This window comes from Alligator sinensis, unplaced genomic scaffold (assembly GCF_000455745.1).
Source record: "Alligator sinensis unplaced genomic scaffold, ASM45574v1 scaffold1382_1, whole genome shotgun sequence".
Classification (NCBI taxonomy): Eukaryota; Metazoa; Chordata; order Crocodylia; family Alligatoridae; genus Alligator; species Alligator sinensis.
Genome location: NW_005843036.1, coordinates 340,555 through 359,972, shown reverse-complemented (window position 1 = coordinate 359,972; position 19,418 = coordinate 340,555). Strand labels below are relative to the sequence as shown.

The 19,418-nt window shown below is 48.7% G+C and overlaps 2 protein-coding genes across 6 annotated transcripts in view; both read left to right on the top strand.

Annotated features, from left to right (window-relative positions):
* Positions 1 to 4,323, top strand: part of LOC102378177 (alpha-1,6-mannosyl-glycoprotein 4-beta-N-acetylglucosaminyltransferase-like) — a 9,225-nt gene extending 4,902 nt beyond the window's left edge. The window contains exon 3 of the mRNA XM_025193322.1: positions 704 to 4,323. Coding sequence (XP_025049107.1) covers positions 704 to 1,848 — 1,145 coding nt within the window. The 3' untranslated portion in view covers positions 1,849 to 4,323. The remainder of the gene's footprint in view (positions 1 to 703) is intronic.
* Positions 4,324 to 9,332: 5,009 nt separating this feature from the next.
* Positions 9,333 to 19,418, top strand: part of CACNA1S (calcium voltage-gated channel subunit alpha1 S) — a 91,523-nt gene continuing 81,437 nt past the window's right edge. For 3 of the 5 annotated variants that reach the window (XM_025193316.1, XM_025193317.1, XM_025193315.1), the window contains exon 1: positions 9,333 to 9,657. In XM_025193316.1, the coding sequence (XP_025049101.1) occupies positions 9,497 to 9,657 (161 nt within the window). In that variant the 5' untranslated portion in view covers positions 9,333 to 9,496. The remainder of the gene's footprint in view (positions 9,658 to 19,418) is intronic. The other 2 variants (XM_025193320.1, XM_025193318.1) reach the window with 1 other exon arrangement.

Sequence of the window (19,418 nt, the reverse complement as noted above, 5' to 3'; positions counted from 1 at the left end):
TCGGAAGCCCCGAACTGCTTCGGGAAGCCAAATGAGGCAGCGCTTCGACCCGGACATGCTGCTTTGGACCCTGAAGTGTCTGAAGCTTCTCCAGATCTGAAGCTCTGTCCGAAGCCTCGCACAGCCCTACCAAGCATGCACCTAGTCTCCCGAGTCCCAGCTTGGGGCCTTGACTTACGTGACCTTCTCTCAGCCGCTTGTCCTGAAAGCTTAGAGACAGCTCCCAGCATCTGGGTCAGGCTTTATCTCAGGGATTCAGATGTATTTCTTCCACACAGAACTAGCTCATCACATCAGATATCTTGTCCCCCTCACCTAGGGCCAATCTATTCCATACATTTTATGGGCCACTTGCCTGAAAATCACACCTGACTTCAAGGCTTCCTTATGATTACCAACCTGCTTCCTGTGTCTCCCTTGTATCTCAAGGGTTTCTTACTGCAACTCTCTTCCCCTGGCAGCACTCTCCCTTGCCAAAGCCATTTTTAAGCTTTTTTAATTTCCTGGTCAGTGTCATCTGATAGGTGGTTGACACATCTCAGGTAAAGCTAACTCAACTGCAACATCTTCCTAAAGACTGTGGTGGTGATTTTATCCAGAATAGGCTGGTCAAACTAGGGATTTACTAGAGCTGCTCAGGGCAGGGTGCGTGTCTGCGCAGAGCCTCTTCTTTTCCTTCTAAAACCTTTTCTCCATGTTTTAGGGTTCCTCACAGTGGGGTTATCATCTGTGAAGCGGAAGCGAGGGCACTATCTCCTGGATACGCTGACGTCCATCTTTGAGCAGTCAACAAATGAGGAGCTCAATGAGATGGTGGTGGTGGTGCACCTTGCTGACTCAGACATGGAGTGGAATGTCAAAGTGGCCAAGGACATCACCACAAAGTTTCCTCACCACCTTCTTGCGAGCCGCCTGCTTGTTATCCACGCCCCTCAGGATTTCTATCCAGCCCTGGAAGGCCTGAAGAGGAATTACAATGATCCAGAAGATAGGGTGAAATTCAGGTCAAAGCAGAATGTGGACTATGCTTATCTCCTTAGTTTTGCAGCAAACCTGTCTACCTACTACCTCATGATTGAGGATGATGTGCAGTGCTCCAAGTCCTTCTTCACCTCTATCCGAAGGGTTCTGGCATCCCGGGAGGGCTCCTATTGGGTCACTCTGGAGTTCTCCAAGCTGGGCTACATTGGGAAACTCTACCACTCCAGTGACCTACCCCGTCTTGCCCAGTTCCTCCTCCTGTTTTACCAGGAAATGCCATGTGACTGGCTGCTGGTGCATTTCCGCCTTCTGCTCACCCAGAAGGAAGTGATCCGCTTTAAGCCATCCCTCTTCCAGCACGTTGGTCTCTATTCCTCCTTCCAGGGGACCATCAATCAGCTGAAAGATGATGAGTTCAAGGTGGATTTCTTTGACCTGCCAGACAATCCTCCTGCAACACTGTTCACAGACATTGCCATCTTTGAAGATTACTTGCCCATCAAGGCCTACAGCACCATGGAGGGGTACTTCTGGGGAAAATCCCCCACTGCTGGCAGCCACTTCACCCTTGTGTTCCACCAGCCGGCCCATATCTCATGCATCTCGATCCACACAGGCTCCCCAGAGCGCCAGAGTGACTATCTGCACATGGGGACTGTAGAGCTGGGCACCCAATGGCAGAAGAACCTCAAGGCCTGCATTACATACACACCCATTGGCACTTTTAAGATGGGAAACTTTGAACAGAAAGGCCTGGAGAATGGCAGGGGCTCCAGTGTGGAGTGTGTACGGATTCAAGTGACACAGAGCCAAAGTGAATGGCTGATCATCCGCAGTATCAGCATCTGGACCAAACCAAACCCCTGAGAGGTCCTCTGCTTCCCCTCTCAGAGGTTACGCAGCCATGGCAGGGATTCATTGCACTATGTGAGAGCACCTGTGTTGATATCAATTCCTTTTTTTGGCAAATGAAATCACTGAGCCCTTCTGGGTCAACTTTTATGGCTTGGGTTTTCCCAGATTATCTTCTGGATCCTGTTCAAGAGGAAAATCAGGCAGCTGATTATAATAATAGATTTCTTCTTTTGAGGGTAGGTGAAGGTTGCGGGCTTACTGTTGCTGCGAAGGTAAGAGGGTGGTGGCACTGCCCAGGAAAAAGAGCTGGCACCCTGTAGAGGTGTATAAAGGACAAGAGCCCAGCAGGGAAGGAAGCTGGTTCAGTGGGGGATGTGGGAGGATGGTGATTCAGCAAGGATGTGGCACAGCAGGGCTCTGGTAGCAAAGCAGGATGGAGCATTGGCAAAGTAAAACAGGGAGGTAATTCAGCACATTCAGACTCTTAAAGTGCAGGGCACCTCACACCTTTAGGTCCTGATTGCCAGTGCTCTGTGCTGGAGCCCAGCCTAGCATGATCCCAAAGGGCTGATGGGCCCTCTGAGTCAACAGGCTGTTGTTGCTGTGCAGTTAGGACATTCAATAGGCCAGACCTCAGGATTGAGGTAGACCCTTGGGGCTGTGGAGAGCCTGGGACAAACAGTGGCCTCTGACTCAGAGCAAATTTAGAGGTGTTTTCTACTGAGAGATCCTAACCCGGAGAAGGGGACTTCTTGTTGTGATAGCTTCTGCACATGGATGCCTAAGGAAGAGCCCTGGTACAGCAAAGCCTTGAATTTCCCAATGTAGAGACTGCGCCAAACCCAAACATATGATGGGCTGGATTCCTTTAGGCTGCCAAATTGAGAGGCCTCAAAACTCACACTCAGATGCTGCGTCACCTCACTTCTCCATATTTATGTTCCTCAATGCCTAATGCTCTGCTCCTGGGCACATAAAGAAGTACCGCTGCTTTCTCAGCCCTAAGCTGCTTGGCTCACACCTGTTTCCCACAAATGGGATGTTCCTCTGCCTATCTCATAGAAAATCATAGAAAATTAGGATTGGAAGGGACATCAGGAGGTCATCTAGTCCAACCCCCAATCTTATCAAAGGGCTGTGATCTGGTAGGTATTCTTGGAGCCTGCCTGCCAGATCAAGATCCACATAAAACACAGGGGCAACAACTGCTTTGTTTTTAAAGGAGTTGTCCAAAGAGGAGGCAGAACCCCTGGTCTGCCCAATAGCTCAGCGGCTAGAGCACTCACATGGGCTGCTGGAGGTCTGGGTCGAAGTTACTCTTCTGCCTCAGGGGATTCACACATGCCTTCAAATCCTGCTGCTCCAAGAAATGTTTGTCTTTATTTTGACGTAAAACAGACTTTGGATAAAATGCAGATGCAATCCTGAGAGCCCAGACTAGAACCAAGACATGATCCCCTCCCCACAACCCTTCTCACTGTCCCTTCAGAGAAAGGGGTGATCCCTGCTTTGTTGTGGGAAGGGGGGGCCCTCAGGACTGAATCAGAGCTGGAGGTGCTGCCCAGTACTGCTGAGTAAGGCACCTAAACTGAAGGGACGGGCAAGGTTTGAAATACACCTGTCCTTACTCCTTTTCTGGGTGGCTCCTCAGTCCTTAGGTTGTTCCTTGCCTGGTGTGTTGGCTTTTGCAGAGGCATCAAACTGTCCATAGGCATTATACGGGGAGCCTTGGCATCTAACACAAGGCTGTAGATTCCACCGTGGGAGGCACCTAAAAGTTAAGTGGTGCAGTGGTCAGTGTTGTGATGCCTGAGGCCCTTTATAAATCCAGGACTAGGTCCCTCCACCAGGAAGAAGTCATTGATATATCCTGTTTACTCAAAGGGAAAGACTCCAGTCTTATCACGGTGGTACCCTGCATTACCCAAATCTAATTTTGTGTATCATAAATGTTTCAAAACAGATCACAGTTTAGATAGGGGTCTTTTGGGTTTTTTGGGGTAAGTGCACTACTCAGGATTTGAACCAAAGTTCAGCTACCAATTAGTATGCGTGCAGAATGACCTCCAAGGTCTATTTTATGCATGGTGTTGAAATGAAAATCAGGGCTTCTTTTGTAAACTGCAGGGATATTTATTTATTTTAGACCGTCCTGTTAAGGTACATGGACAGTCCTAATTTGGGCGGAGTTTGCAAGGGAGAAAACTAGTGCTGGGCAATCTGAAGAATTCTTACTGAATTAGTCATGCTTTGGGGAGTATTCAACAGTTCCGATTTAGCTTCTTGGTTTGTTTATTCAGTGTGTTTGAATGCAATTTGTAAATAGTTCCAGTGCTCTGTGCTTTCCTCAAAAGCTGTAAATTCCAAAGATTTCAATTAAATTATTTATAAATTTGAGGACAGTGTTCAAAATATCCAATGTAGCGGCTTCTCATTTGTCTCTTCTGTTATATAGTTGAAATCATTAGCAAGAAATTTGTTTCATTTCAAGAGAACACTCTCACCTCTGAAAGGCTTGTTTCACTTGGATTATTTTGTGCTTACTGCTTTTTCCTCACCAGCATCTGACAGAGCAGACTCAAGTTTGAGACGCATTATATCCTGCCTTGTTTCTTGCAACAGCCCCCTTGTTGACCTTTCAGGTACATATATTATACCCCTTCAGCCCATTCAAAATCTTTCTGCTAACCTCATCTTCCATGCCCTGATCTTCTCATTCCCTTTCTCACTCTTGCTATTAGCCTCCCAACCAACAGTGAATCAGATTCAAGTTTTTTCTCCACTTCAGGGCTCCACACAGCTCTGTCCCTCCTTGCAATCCTCCTTTGACCAGTTCTGTGCCGCCCAGCCATCTGTTCTGCTTTGCCATTGTCTCCTACCCTGTTTGCCAGATTTGCATATCATTACCTTTGTGCCCTCCTCTATGTAGCTCCTGAGGTCTAGCACAGCCTTTCTGCTCTCATCCCCACCCTGCCCCCTTTAACATCCTTCTTAATACCCCTCATCTGCCATGCTGCCTTTAGTGAGTCTTGCTGATTTACAGCAAAGCTACCTATTGTTAGCCTCATTCCCTGACCCCCCATCCTTACTGGAAACCCCTCAGAGCAGGGATTAAGTGTTTGGAAAGTGCTCTGCATTTAGGAGTCACTATCCCAAGTAACTACCACCACTGCTCATTCTTTACTCTCACTGTCAGAGGCTATAAAAGGCAGCCCAGCCTGTGCTAATTGTCTAGGTGGCTACACATGGCTTTGACTGGCATCCCTAACCCAGCTAATGCACCAGCCAGCTACTGGCTGGCCCTCCTGGTTGGCTGCTGGGGAGAACAGCTTCCCTAGTTAGTTCCAGCTGCAGCAGCATGTTCCTGGCTAGCTCTAATTCTGCTGAAGGTCTGTGATCCTGGGTCTTTGTCTCCTGATTCTGCTTGGCTTTGTTCCTGGACTCTAGCTTTATGTGTATTCCCTTTGGATCTGGTAACGTGGTGTCTAACTCTTGGTTTGCCCTGACTGTGGTTCTGGCTCCTGCTGTTTTACAACTCTGAGCCATGTCCTTGCTTACCTCTGGTTCCTGGCATAGTCTGACTTTGGCACTGGCTTCTGACTCCTGACCCTAGGCTCAGCCTGGGATTTGGACTCTGCCTCTGGTTTTTTCTTTGAATCTGGTAACTTGGTCTTTGATTCCTGATCCTTATCTCCCATCTCACTCAGCAGGTCCCAGATGCTGAGATCCAAGAGTTCTGCTGAGTCCAGTAGAAATCTAGCAGGCAAGCTGGGATACTACCTACAGTCCAGGCCCATGTATGTTGAGCCCTGGCCCAGGCTTTAATTACAGGCCCAGCTTTCCTGCCTTAGTTTTTGTTTTCTGTAAGGCAGCTACTACCATGGGCCAGAAGATCACCCTCTTGCTGCTGAAATGCATAAAAGGTTCTGTCCTTGCCTAGTCCTGCTATTAAAGCAGTGCCAGATCTCTGTATCTAAGAATATACACTGTGCTAATGATCACAGTGTGGGTAACTGCAAGTCTAAGTAGGATGTTGATGGAAATACCCTTACCTAGAAAGGGTAGAAAGCAGGCAGTGTGAGACCCAGGCTAACTATCTCAAGTCTACAAATTCCATGCTGTTTTCCAACTTTCCATTAGATGGCCCCAGAGACCTGAATTTGAACTCGCAGCTGATAATCTCAGCCCTAACTGCTCCTGCCTGGCTCACAGTTCCAGAAAGGGGAGAAGCAGTATCCCTTAGGTTTCCATCTGTAGGCTAAGTGACATGGAGACGGTGGTGAAGAGGAGAATGAGGGAGGGGTGGGAAGGGCAGTGACCTGGCACTGCAGGCAGAGGCTGTAAAAATGGACCTCGGGGTACTTCCAGTATGTGTAGTGGAAAGACAAATTTGACCCTGACTGGCACAGAAAGGAAAGGATGGGTCTAATATTTACTCATTTTACTCCTTTATCATCAAACCAATCCTTTTGGAGGTTAATGGGCATGCAGCAATTGTATTCCCCTCTAGGCCACAATGGGGCTCCTGGCCCTTTTGGCAGGGTGCTATCCAAACAGCTCCTGATGCTGTCCATGCTGCAGAGGGAGGTTCTGGGACACGCATTATGGGTGAAGCTCACTGCTCAGAGGCAGGACACCTGGGTTCTGTTCCCAGCTCCGTCACTGGTTTTCTGGGTGGCCTCAGGCTAGCCACTTTGCAGAACATGCTATGATTTCCCTGCCTGTAAAATGGGGTTAATGTTATTTTCCTTTTATGTCAAGTCTTTTCAGGGTAGGATAACAAGTGCTGTCTAAGAGCTGTGTATGGCTACTTTGCCAGATATGCCACAGGTTGCTGGATGACTCCAAGCACCTCACCACTTTGTGGCTCAGTTTCCCCAGCTGTGAAATAGGGTACCTAATTCTTACCTGCCTCTGACATCCTGTGAGATTTCTAGTCAGGAAGCTCTTGACAGGTGCTCAGCATCGTCATCTATTCATGTTTGCCAAGTGCATCTGGACCTACGCAAAAGGACCCTCTACATGGGCCAAGTCTAAAGAGGCTCATTACACTTCCTGAAGTATTTAATTATTTGTGGACCACTGGACTTACTGTCAAGCCAGATGGTTTAAGACGCAAATAACCAAAAGGGAAGTGTATGGCAAGGCTCTGGCTTCTTGCACGAGTAAGTTATAGGTTAGTTCTAGCTCACGGGGTGAAATCCATGCCAGCCTGAAAGCCTGATCTTCCACTTACTTCCCCTTGGAGGTAGTGACCACAATCTATTCTGTCCTCTGACACTGATACACTCTGGGATCTGGGGCAAGCTACTTCTCTCTCTCTACAATAGGACTATTTGTGGTGTTGTTCACCTGCCATTACTAGGACCAGGAGATGTTACAGATGAAAGACATTGCAGAATCTGGATCTCAGTGCAAGGCCAAAGGTTGCATCCTGCTAGTTGTCATGTAATAGGAAGCAGGAGGCTATGCTAGAGGTTCAAGGACTGGAGCATAACTCAGGTGATGCGTCTTCAGTCCTGGCTCTGCTGCCAATCTGCTGTGTGGTCTTGAGCAAATCCTTTCTTTCTCTATGCTTCTTCCCTAAAGCTGGCCTAAGAATACCTGCAGCCTTATAGCTGTCACCTGCCTTGTCTAGTGAGATTCCAAGTCCTGTGGAGAAAGGAGAGGCTCCCTCATGAGTGCTATTGGGGTCAGGGAGGGGCTTCTGCTTTCCTCTGAGGTATTGGCATGTTTGGAGGCTTTGACTAGGATCCAGGGATTTCATAGATTTTAGGGTCAGAAGGGACCTATTAGATCATTGAGTCCAACCCCCTGCCCTGGGCAGAAAGAGTGCTGGGGTCAGATGACCTCAGCTAGGTGTTTGTCCAATCTCCTCTTGGTCATCTGTACCCTTCTGTCAGTCATACAATCATAGAAAATGAGGTTTGGAAGGGACCTCAGGAGGTCACATCTAGTCCAACCTCCTGCTCAAAACAGGACCAGCCCCAACTAGATAATTGCAGCCAGGGCTTTGCTGAGCCAGGCCTGAAAAATCTCCAAGGATGGAGATTCCACCACTTCTTCAGGTAACCTGTTCCTGTGCTTCACCACCCTCCTAGTGAGAATGTTTTTCCTAATATCCAACTTAAACCTCCCTTGCGGCAACTTGAGACCACTGCTCCTTGTTCTGTCATCTGTCACCACTGAGAACAGTCCAGCTCCATCCCCTTTGGAGCCCCCCCTTCAGGTAGTTGAAGGCTGCTATCAAATCCCCCCTCTCTTCTCTTCTGCAGACTAAGTAAGCCCAGTTCCTTCAACCTCTCCTCAGAAGTCATGTCCCCCAGCCCCTAACCATTTTCATTGCCCTCTGCTGGACTATCTCCAACTTGTCCACCTCCTTTCTGTAGTGGGGGGCCCAAAACTGTCACCTGCAAACTTGCTTAGGGTGCAATCCATCCCGTCTTCCAGATTGTTAATGAAGATATTGAACAGAACCAGCCCCAGTTCTTAGAAAGCCCAGAGGTTCCTGGCTAGATGGTTTAGTTGTTCTGCTCAGGGTTGTACCAAAGACCAAATCTGGAGGCGGGATGGACATTTTTTCCCTTGGGTCAGATTAGCATGGACTGCAATGGGTTTTGCTTTCCCCTGTGTTATGAGGCACAGTCCTTTCTCTAGGATCTTCTGAGTGGCAGCACACTGGCAGTGCCCTCATTGCCTTTTGCTTTAACCTATGGCATGTGATAAGACACTTCGGGTATTGCTCCTCTGTGAAATATTTGAAGTATCAATTATGGGGATTCCTTTAGTTAAGGATTACCTGCGAAGGTGGAGGGCTGGAGTCGATAGCCCAGGAAGTCCCCTCCAGTCCAGTGCTCACCTTGCTAGGTGTGTGTGTGTAATCCCCAGCATGGGAGGGTTTCATAACATTACTGTCATACAAATGAATACCAACATGCATCTTTCCAATGACTCTTCAATGTAGCAAGTCTGCTGCTGGGTGCGTTCACTGAAAGCAAACCTGGGATAGGAGTGCTAGTGTGTGGGAAGCAATGACATTATTCCCGTAGGATTTCTTCACAGCATTCACCCAGCTCCAGTGATGACACAGACAGCTCTCTGCACCCAGAGACCAGCTGGACAAATCGGGCAACTGATGTTGTTTAAACAGCCTGATGACTCCCTGGTGTGCTCTGGAAGGCAGAGGGAAATGGGGAAGAGGGACCCAGAGAGGTGAATCGGGGTGAAGAGTTAGTTTGGTTTTTTTTTCTCTGAGTGTCTGTGGCTGGATCTCAGTCCTTCGTGCCCACCCCCAGCCTAGCTCAGTGGCTCGGGAAGCAGTTACTGGCTTCGGGATAAAGTGGGTAAGAAAGAAGCAACAGCTGCCAGGGTTCTTCTGCTGCCTCAGGAGCTCTGATAGCACCAGGGAGCTGGGACAGTGTCTAATTTTAAACTCATGCCTTGTGCATTTGTGTATGTGTGAGTGCCATTTCCAGCCCCCCCACCCTCCCCCTCTGCCCAACACCTCCCTTCAGTGACCCAAGGAGACTCACTCAGCAGAAATAGGGAACCAGAGGGGGCTTCAGCTGGCTCAGGGGAAGGGGGTCAAGGCTGCAGGGCAGAGAGGAGGTGGCTGGGGGCAGAAGAACAGCTGTAGGAGATAGCTGGGGGAAAGAAGATCATGGAGCCTGCTTCTGTCCAGGAGGATCAGAAGAAAAAGCAACAGAAGGAAAAATCAAAGAAACCTGTGCCGCCTGCAGTCCCACGGCCAGCCAGGGCTCTGTTCTGCTTAACCCTTCAAAACCCACTTCGAAAGGCATGCATCAGTATTGTGGAATGGAAGTATCCTTTCAGCACAGGCGAGGAGAGAGATCCGCGCGTGTGGCTAGAAACCCAGGAGACCAGAACTGCAGAGAACGAGGGATTCGCTAAAATGTGTGCAATGGGGGCTATTATAATGTGCCCCACCACGGCAATCTAGAGGAGCAGGAGAGAGTGCCTGGCAGCTGCGTTGTTGGTTAAAGGCTTCAGTGTTTAAGTTCTGCAAGTACAGCGTCTGCTTTTCCTTGTTCCTAACTGCTGAAGAAGTGACTGTTTGTTCAGGCTGTTTTCCTGGGGCTGAGAAATAAGAGGGAGGGAGGAAGGCGAAGGCTAAATATAGTTTAAAAGGAGTGTGAGCCGGATTGATTGCGGGTATCAATTGGGAGTGATTCTATTCTGCTGAAGTTAATGGTTGAAGGACAGGAGACAGTTTGGGAAAGGCGATCGGTGTTTGTTGGGGAAGGAGTGCCAGGAGGGAGATAGATATTTAGGTGAAACAAATGGCTGAATCGTGAAACTGAGGTTTCAGCACCTTCTCTTCAGGACAAAAAAAAAAGGCTTAATACCCACAAGGGTTCATCTCACTGAGGTGCAAGATGGAGCCAGGTGAACGTGGGGATGGGGAGGTGTTGTATTTTGGGCAGCTTCACCCAGATCGAGGTCATAAATATTGTTCCTACTGTAGCTGGCAAGAATCAAGGGAACGCAGAATCACAGGAGGAATATGGGAGGATCAGTGATTCAGGGGACAGGGCTAAAAGGAGAGGACTGAAAGGCAGGGCTTGGGAGCAGGTGCCCGGGGTCTGTGCGCTGGTCACAGGAATGAGGCTGGCAGGAGACAAACCTGGTGCAGGCAGCGTGGGATGTGCTGTGCACCATGTGGGGTCAGCCAGAAGAGGCAGGGAGAGGGCAGAGTGGAGCAGCCTGAAGGAAGGAGCGTGGGAGGGGGCATGCCGACTCGGGGAAGTGCAGTGGGGGCCTGTAAGAGACACGACAGGCCAAGCTGCTTGGGATGGCTCCGGGAGTGCGTCACCACTCTGCTGCTGCCACAGCTGCTGTCTGACATCACGGTGGGATTGCTGGCCCTGCTTCTTTCCCTGGAGCCCCTTGCTCCCAGCCCCACTCCAGCTTTCCTTCCTTCTCCCCCTTTCTCTCCATCCCCTTTCCCTCCTACCTCAATCATTTCCACCCTTCCATCCCCTCCCTGTTCTCAGTTGATTTTTCTCTTCCTTCCCCCCTCCGCATCCCTCCTGGCCAGCTCGCTCTCTCCCCTCCTCCTTTGACTCCACTCCCAAGCACAGTCAGTGGAAGAGCTGCAGTGGGGGCTGGGGGGCGGGGTGTTGAACCTGTCCTCAGCAGAGTTGCTGATGCCTTGGCTTTAGCAAAGGTGGTTGTTGGTTGGCACTCGCCCAGGAGCTGCCCTGGCCGACAGTGGGAAGAGCTGATGCGTCTAGGAGGTGTGTCTATGCAGGGCAAAGCCACAGATACCCGAGCTGGCTCTGTACATATTATCTCATGTTGGCACGCTGCTGTTTAGCCTAACTGGCTCCACTGAGAAGCAGGGCTTATAAACCTGCACAGCAGCCCGCTGCTATCACTATGCTGCTTCTGTTTCTGGAGGGTAGAGTGCATTGTCCAGAGATGCCCTTACCTACCTCAATTCTTAAAAAGTAGCCAGAAGGTTTTTCTCTCGCCCTCTGAAAGTATCTCATTAAAACTATGTAAAGAACAGACCCCTTATCCCTTGCTACTGAATCCCATAGTTAAGAGTCAGGTAATTTTTTTTTGTTATTGTTACTTTGGATGAATAATGAATTCACTGAAAAATACTGATCTGGAGGGACTGAAATTATTCAGGAAATCAGGTCAAATTTAGCAAATAGTCTTAGGCACAAAAGTAAGGAGAGAAATCTTAAAACACCCAAACATTTGGTTTTGACATTTTAAAAATGAAATGCTTCATCCTGGAACTCGCAATCCACTTCACAATGTTCATGGGCAAACTTCAGCTATGCGTTTGGAAGTACCGTTTGCATTGCAAAATGACTTTTTTTTTTTTAACAATACAAAAAGGAAAAATATTTTAAATAACTAAACATTTCCAAGATGAAACAATTTTTTTGGCTGACCCAGCATGATTTTTTTTGTTTGTTTGTTTAGGCTTTTTTCTCGTTCTGCCAAAAAAAATGTTTTGGTTCGATCCAAACCATTTTCTCTCTTTAGTTTAGTTCCTGAATTTGGCCATCAAACAGAGCAATCCATTATTTTCACAGCTCTCCCCACAACTTTCCTGGTGCTGTACTTTTTGCCCTAACAGGGCTGGCACTCAGACCCGCCTCTCTTCCCCATCCCCAGTGACTCAATGCCAGGCTTGTGTCCTGTTGTTCAACCTAGCCAGGTCTCCTAGCTGGTGCCAGTTGCAGCTGAAGTGCCTGCCTTTGTTCTACTCAAGTGGCTGGGCTACATAAGGATGCTGCTGCTATCAGATACAAGGGCTAGCTTTTGGCTCCCGTGAGAGAAGTTTACTCCAAGTATTGCAGGGCCCAGGTGCCACTGCTCCTGCTGTGTTAGGGGAAGTGTTTGAGTTTTGGTGGTCCTCAGAAATGTACTGTACTGTACTGTTTGTCTCTCTCATTGAAGCATGTGCTAGGCAGTTGGCTATCTATGGGTTTTCTGCCCTGGGCTGGAATGGGATTCAGCAGACAGACATTGTTAAAAGGGTTAGGGGCTGGTCACTGCCTAGTTCAGAGACCATCTAGCTTGCTGCAAAGAGTACGGTTGGTGACTCAGTCAGTGGCACTCTTCCCACTGACATAGTACTAAAGCAATGCCCCAGCAGAGTTCCTGTGCTGTCAGAGATGCCAGCCTTCTGGATGGCCACAACACTTAAATATTGTGACCATTTGTAGTTGCAAAAACCTTGGGAGAAATGGAGCGTGGAGCCTCTCTCCTAGCTGTATCCCAGCTTTGTACATTCTGGCTCCTCACAATCCTTCCTGCAGTCGTAGCTGCCTCCTGATTTCTCTCCTAAGAAATCCTGCAGTGTAGCACTGGATGCTGCTTTCTACCCCAGAAACATGTCAGCAGAGGTTGAGAGATCCCCATCCCTACCCTGTGAAAAGAACTATGGGGCCTTTCAGCATAAAGGGTGGCAGAACTACAGGAATCCTTTTTTTCAGACTATTGCTCTGCCTTACTCTGAGATCCTCAGGGAAAAGTATTTTACAGGCATTTAATGAGTTACTCCCCCGACACGCACACAATAGTGGTATTGTGGAGATGGTATCCCCAGTAGGTATATGGGAGAGCAGAGGCAAGGTAAGAGGAGTGCTTTGCCCAAGTTCACACAGCCAGTCAATGGTGGAGCCAGGAGTAGAACCTATGATTTCCAGGCCACAGCTTTAACCACTGAACTATCCCACCAGCAGAGCCAGCCTTAGGGAAAATGGTGCCCTGGGCAAACTTGTATTTTGGTGCTTCCCGCCCCCCAGCAAGTCAATGGTGCTGCTGCAGGCAGGCAGGGGCACGGGGCACAGTTCAGCGGAGAGGCAGAGTGCATGCTGAGCTAGTCAGGCGGGCAGGCAGGCACCACTGCTGCTGTGCAGGAGGAAGGCAGGTGGACTGCCTTCTCTCTTTTCCCCTAAGGCCGGTTCTGCCCACCAGGAGAGATGGACTGGAGTAGGTGCCACCCCATCTGCACATGCCCAGCCCGGCTTCTCCTGAACAGCAGTGGAGGGCAGGGGCCAGCCTGGGCTGGGCACCACTTCCCTTGCCTGGGGCAGGGAGCAAGTGCTGCTGTGAGCATACATGCATTCAGTATGTGCACGTGCGTGTTTGGCACCCCTTGATCAGGTCACCCACCCCTAAGACCAGCTCTGCCCACCAGGCAACCATGCACCCCAACTAGATGGGGGAGATCAGAGTTGGTGTAACTGAGTGAACGGGTCCTCCATGCACTGGGAGCTCTGGACTAAATGGAGGCAGAGGGAAGAGGCAGATGTTGCAACAGGAAGGTCACAGAAGCAGGCGTTACAAACAGGACGCAGGGCAATGCATGCGAGAGGAGAATTCCTCTGTATCGGGTTACGCCAGTGCCCGTATGTGCCAGGTCCTATTTATACCCCTGGTTGTGCTTGTTTATGTCTTTGGGTCTATAAGAAGCTAAAATGACCTAATTCCAGCTCTTTCTTGGTGGCTCTCGATCGGAGGCCAGGGTAGTTGCTGGATAGCAGATTTTTGTCAGGATGCTTTACAGTGCAAATACAGTGGATGGGTGGTAGGTACATGTGTACCTTCATGAAGGTGTTGGGGACGTGTGGGTTGTATGCCTTGTTACTTATACATGTGGCTTTTAGATTCCCTCAGCTTAGGAGGGGCCAAAAGCAGGGTGTCTTTTAAGCTGTGCCCACAGGAATCTGCTGCCCATGATGCCCCAAAGAGCCCAGTTTTAAATGCCAACTCAAATGCTGGGTCTCTTGTGAATCAGCTTGCAGTCCACAGCATGGGTAGGATGCTGCCTACTCCTGCCACAGCTGTGAGGATGCTCTTCCAGGGTTTGGGCTGATTCCTGAGTCTGACCCTGGGGGGATGCACAGCATGATTTCACCCATAGGAAGAGGGTCACCCCATTAGTTTCAGTAGGAGTTAGGCACCTAAATAGACTCGGAGGTAAAATTCTATTTTCTGTCTAAGACGCACAGGAGTCACTTCACAGGTCTTAGGCGCTTGAGTCCCCCAGCAGCATTTACTGGTAATTCTACTTTGTGTAATGGTCTGAACTGTGTGTTCCTGGCTACAAATCTCTATAGTTTCCCCGGAAGTGACTGAGCATGGGGCACAGGCTTAGAAGTGACCCAGTGCTGCTCAGTGTCTAAGTCCATTTGCTCTCTTGTGATTCAGCTGTGCCGCGGACATGGAGAAGTCCAGTGTAAACCCTCAAAACTGCCCCAAAATGTCTAGTCACTGTTTAATGCTGGTGCAGGCATGAACATGTGTGCATGTACAACCCTAGCCCAGTGGAGAAACCATGTGCCCAAGACAGAAGAGATTTGGGAACCAAGTTCTAGGCTCTCCCCCCTCAGATGGGCTTTGCACCCCAGGCTTCTCCAACACCGTGCAGCAACCTAATCACCAGCTCCTTTCTGCTGAGGCTGGGCAGGCAAGAGCTAATGCATCCTGGGGACAGAAGGAAAACAGGTAAGGGGGAGCTGATTCTTATGCTGATCTTGTGGGTCCTGACTCTTGAACCTTCTGGCTTCTTGCATTGAAACAGCCTGCTGACTGTTTCTACCAGGTTTTTAGCTCCTAAAATCATATCCTCTATGTCAACAGTCTGGTGTAAACTGCAGCACATACTCTCTGCATGCTTTGGGCATGGCTGTAAAAGTGTTGCTCAGTGTGCCTTCTACCCCCCACCCTGCTCTGTCACGCCATGCAAAGATCGTTAGACAATTCTACTATTCGCAGAGTCTGTCTGCAACCTCCATGGGTCCTGATGCTGGGATCATCCTGATTTCAGCCACTAATGATCTACCATTAGCTAAATGCCTGGCGAGAGCTGTTGCTACTCCCACAGTTCTGCCTGTGATTAATACTCTCTGGGCTTGGGGCCACAGGAAAGGCCTGTAGACCAGTCCCTTGCCATCAGTTGGTGCTGCTGTATTAATTCTAGCCTTTAGACCTATGCTACAAATTTATTAAAACCCTCACAGGGCACCTGTCTCCATGCTTAAACTAAGAATTCAACCTCTAGCACTGATCCTCTTTTCTTACGTGTTTTGAAAATGTACCTCCCATGAGTTTCCCTTTCAGTTTTACGTTACTGTTTCTTGTGACAGTGCTCTCTCTTTAGTGACTGCCCACAGATTCACCCAAGGGCGTGCTTGGGTGGTCTCCTATGCAGGTGCAGTAGGGTTTACATTGAAAAGTGGTTATGAGTCAGGGAGCTTTTCATGTTGACAGTGGCTCCTTGCCTCACAGCTTCTAAACATTTGTGTAGCCGTGCTGGGGAGATCAGGGTTGGTGATCTACTTCATTTAGAAGCTACTTCATTTAGAAGCTCATTCCTTTCTTGTTCAGTATCTTCATAGTTTCTATCTTTAGCTAAGAAGGTTTCAATAGCAGCAGCAGCAGCCTGTATCCTAAAAGCAATTTTGTTTCTGTAAAGCAACTTTCTCTAGGATGCTGATCTGACTCAGCACACTGGTAGTTTGTCTGTGGAGGGCACCAATTTCCAAAGACCTTGCAACAAGAGAGCTTTACTTTTGCTATCCTTACCTTTCTTGTCCAGTACTGCACCCTGTAATGCCTTTTCAATGCTATTCCAGTCTCCCTCCAAGACCACCACAAATAATCGCAATGATCCCTTCCTTTTGGACCCACTTGTTAAGGCATTCACATAGCTCACAGTACCTGGACTCACTCATCCATCTCCTTGTTTAGCCTAAATGCATCTTTTTGTTAGGTTGCAACTCCTCAAGCTGAAAGAGGAGTTATATTTGCACACTCCTCGGCAGGACGGTCATAGACTTGCACCTCTTCCAGCAGCCTGAGGCAGTCTCCTCGAGATTTGAATCGCTCCCTAATCACTGTTTATCCAGGTCACAGCATCAGAATGCTGTGCTATTTCTTATTGCAACGCAGTTTAGATAAGGGTGAAATATCTCTTCCATGAGTAAAAACCCAGTATAGACTTCATGCATACAACAGCTGGGACAGTGCAGGGCTAAACATAAATCCAAAGTACATTTCTATTCTCCATTTTTTTTCTAACATGAGAATTGCTTACATCAAGCATGCACCATTGCACATTACAATTTGCTCATTAATGAACTTTCAAACGAGCCTTTCTATGTCAATTGTACCCAGTTTTGGTTATATAATTTCTGTACGCTTTCCTACTGATCAGTCCTGTTTGGTGCCATGTGCCTTTACAATTTACTGATTAATGCACTTAATTATAACATCCCCTGTGCATCTGTTGTTTCAGGTTTAGGTCTCAACCATCCTACTTCCTTTTATCTACTGTGGCAGTTTGTATTGATTCCATCCATCTCAGGATGTTCTTGAATAGATCCCGAATGTCCTGTTGTCTTTCAAAGAACTTTAGACCTCCAGGCTTTTATCTTTTTCCTGACCTGCCTTATAGCCTAAGAGGTATTACTCCCACTCTGCTTTTTTTCCATTGCAGACGAAAAGCACTTGGTTAGGGAGCTTCTTCATGTGGTGTTCTCCCTGCATGAAGCACCTTCCCATGGGGCTGGAATTACATGCCCAGACTGCCCTATTAGGAAAGTCTTTGACTAGCAGTCCTCATGACAGTCCTTCATGTAGTGGAAGCCCCTTGGAAGACATGGTCCAAAATCCCTAGCAGGAAGAAGGAACTGCTGTGTTTGGGGAAAGGAAATGGAAGCTGGGTGGATTAGTTATAGCAAACCTTCAAGTCCCTGACTTTCCTTTTAGAAAATAAACCAGCCCACATATACACAATACTCAGCTTTCCCCAGTCCTCTCTCTGTCCCAGCCTGCTTTGTGGGACAGTGGCAGACTCTCCATTATCAAATCTCTTTAAATCGCTCTTTTCCTGCAACACCTCTTACTACACTTCCAGCTTCCACAGGAGGGGCCTGCTAGCATTGGTGATCTTTTGTTTTTAGATTGCCTGGTGCACTGCGGCCCAAAGTCCCCTCCCATTTATACTGGTGCAGCTCCACTGGACCAGCACTCCAGCAAGCTAGAACAGGGGTATGACTGACGTTGCCAATGACTCCGGAGATAATTTAGTGTCCATGATGCAGTTAGCCATTAAAAATTCACTGTGTGAAACTGCTGAACAGTATTGGGAACAGAGGCCAGAAGCAGGGCTCCCTTTGTTCCAGGGCAGGATCCTTTGCCCCAGAGCAGAGACTCAAGCTCCCTCTTTCTTGTTCTCCTGATCCCATGGTTCTTCCCTCTCAGAGGTGTGTGTTCAAACCCTCTGAGCCAGGGAGGGGGGGCTAGGACCCAGGAATTGCGTGCCCTGGGCAAGTGGTCTAATTACTAGGCTATTTGTGGACAAGGAGCAGCTGCTGCCTGTGCAGACATCTAGCTTCTGGGACAGAAACAGCCTAAGATACAGGAGGAGCTGAGTGCATCTTAGTACAAGTTAAAATTCCCCATTGGAGTGAATGTGTAACTGAGGATGCTGCCTATTGAAATGAATGGAGAGCTGTGTGCTGCTGCTACAGGGGGAAGGAGAATGCATCTCTATGGGCACATGAGCATTATACTCTGTAAAAACCCTGATCCTGAGCCTCCTGGAATCATTGGGAATCTTTCTGCTGGCTTCCAAGATCTTGGATGAGATCCTAAAAGAATGGGGAATGGAGCATGTGGGCAGAGCAAGGAGAATTATTGCGACGAGAGCCGTGGAGGCTTTCTCATTATAAGCCTGTTTTCTTGTGTTTCTCAGCCTAATGCCATATGAGCACCCCTCCCCCCATCCCGACTCTAAATGACAAGGTCTTAGACAAGAGACTTGGGGGTCATGATTGACCACAAGATGAACATGAGCCACCAATGCAATGTCCCAGCTGGTAAAGCTAACCAAACTCTGGCTTGCATCCATAAATGCTTTTCAAGTAAATCTCAGGATGTCATCCTCCCGCTGTACTCGGCCTTGGTGAGGTCGCAGTTGGAGGACTGCATCCAGTTCTGGGCTCCACAATTCACAAAGGATGTCAAGAAGCTCGAGAGAGTCCAGAGGAGAGCCACGTGCATGATCAGAGGGCAAGAGAGCAGGCCTTATGAAAAGAGGCTGAGAGCCACAGGACTCTTCAGTCTGGAAAAGAGCAGGCTCAAGGGGGGACCTGGTGGCTGCTTATATAAGGGGTGTACATCAGGATCTGGGGGAACATCTGTTCACCAGAGCGCCCCAAGGGAAAACAAGGACCAACAGTCATAAACTCCTCCAAGACCATTTTAGGCTGGACATAAGAACACATTTCTTTACTGTCCGAGCCCCCCAGGACCTGGAATAGACTCCCTCCAGAAGTGGTGCAGGCACCTACTCTAGACTTATTCAAGAAATGCTTGGATGCTTATCTTGCTGGGGTCCTTTGGCCCCAGCTGACCTCCTGCCCCTGGGGCAGGGGGCTGGACATGATGATCTTCGAGGTCCCTTCCAGCCCTAACATCTATGAAATCTATGTATCTGCATTAGCAGGCCTACATCTGCTGATCCTGGACTTTGAGCTGGTTTGAATCTGAGCCGAGTTCCCAATGTTGCTGCTCCGGCATTTCACAATAGCCCAGAAATTCCCTCTCGCGCTCCCCAGAGCAGCCTGTCTGCTTGTCTCGGAGATGAGCTGCACCCTTCAGCCCTGGAGTGAAGCTCTCTGAGAAGAGTCTATAGAGAAGCCCCTTAAGGACTAAATTCCCCTTCCAAAGCAATAATGCCAAAAGGTCTCATTTAGGCTAACTGATTAGGGACACAGGTCAAAGTTTGCTTCCTAGGCTGCTATCTTACAACTCTGTACTGTAGCATGTGTATAAGGACTGGACAAATTCTGGTCTTAGTTAGACCCTGCTCTGTCTTCATTGTAGTTGGAGGAATGATTGCAGCACCTGTCAGCCTATGAAAGCAGTCCTCAATGTAGTGCATGTGGGTACCAGTAGCAGTGAAGCTATAGTAGCTGAGGCTTCAGCCACCAGTAACACCCAGGCTTGAGCTGAAGCCTTTGCTTTCTGTCCAGTCCACAAATAGCCTGCACACATGTGCTGTAGGTGCATCTTTCTGCAGTGCA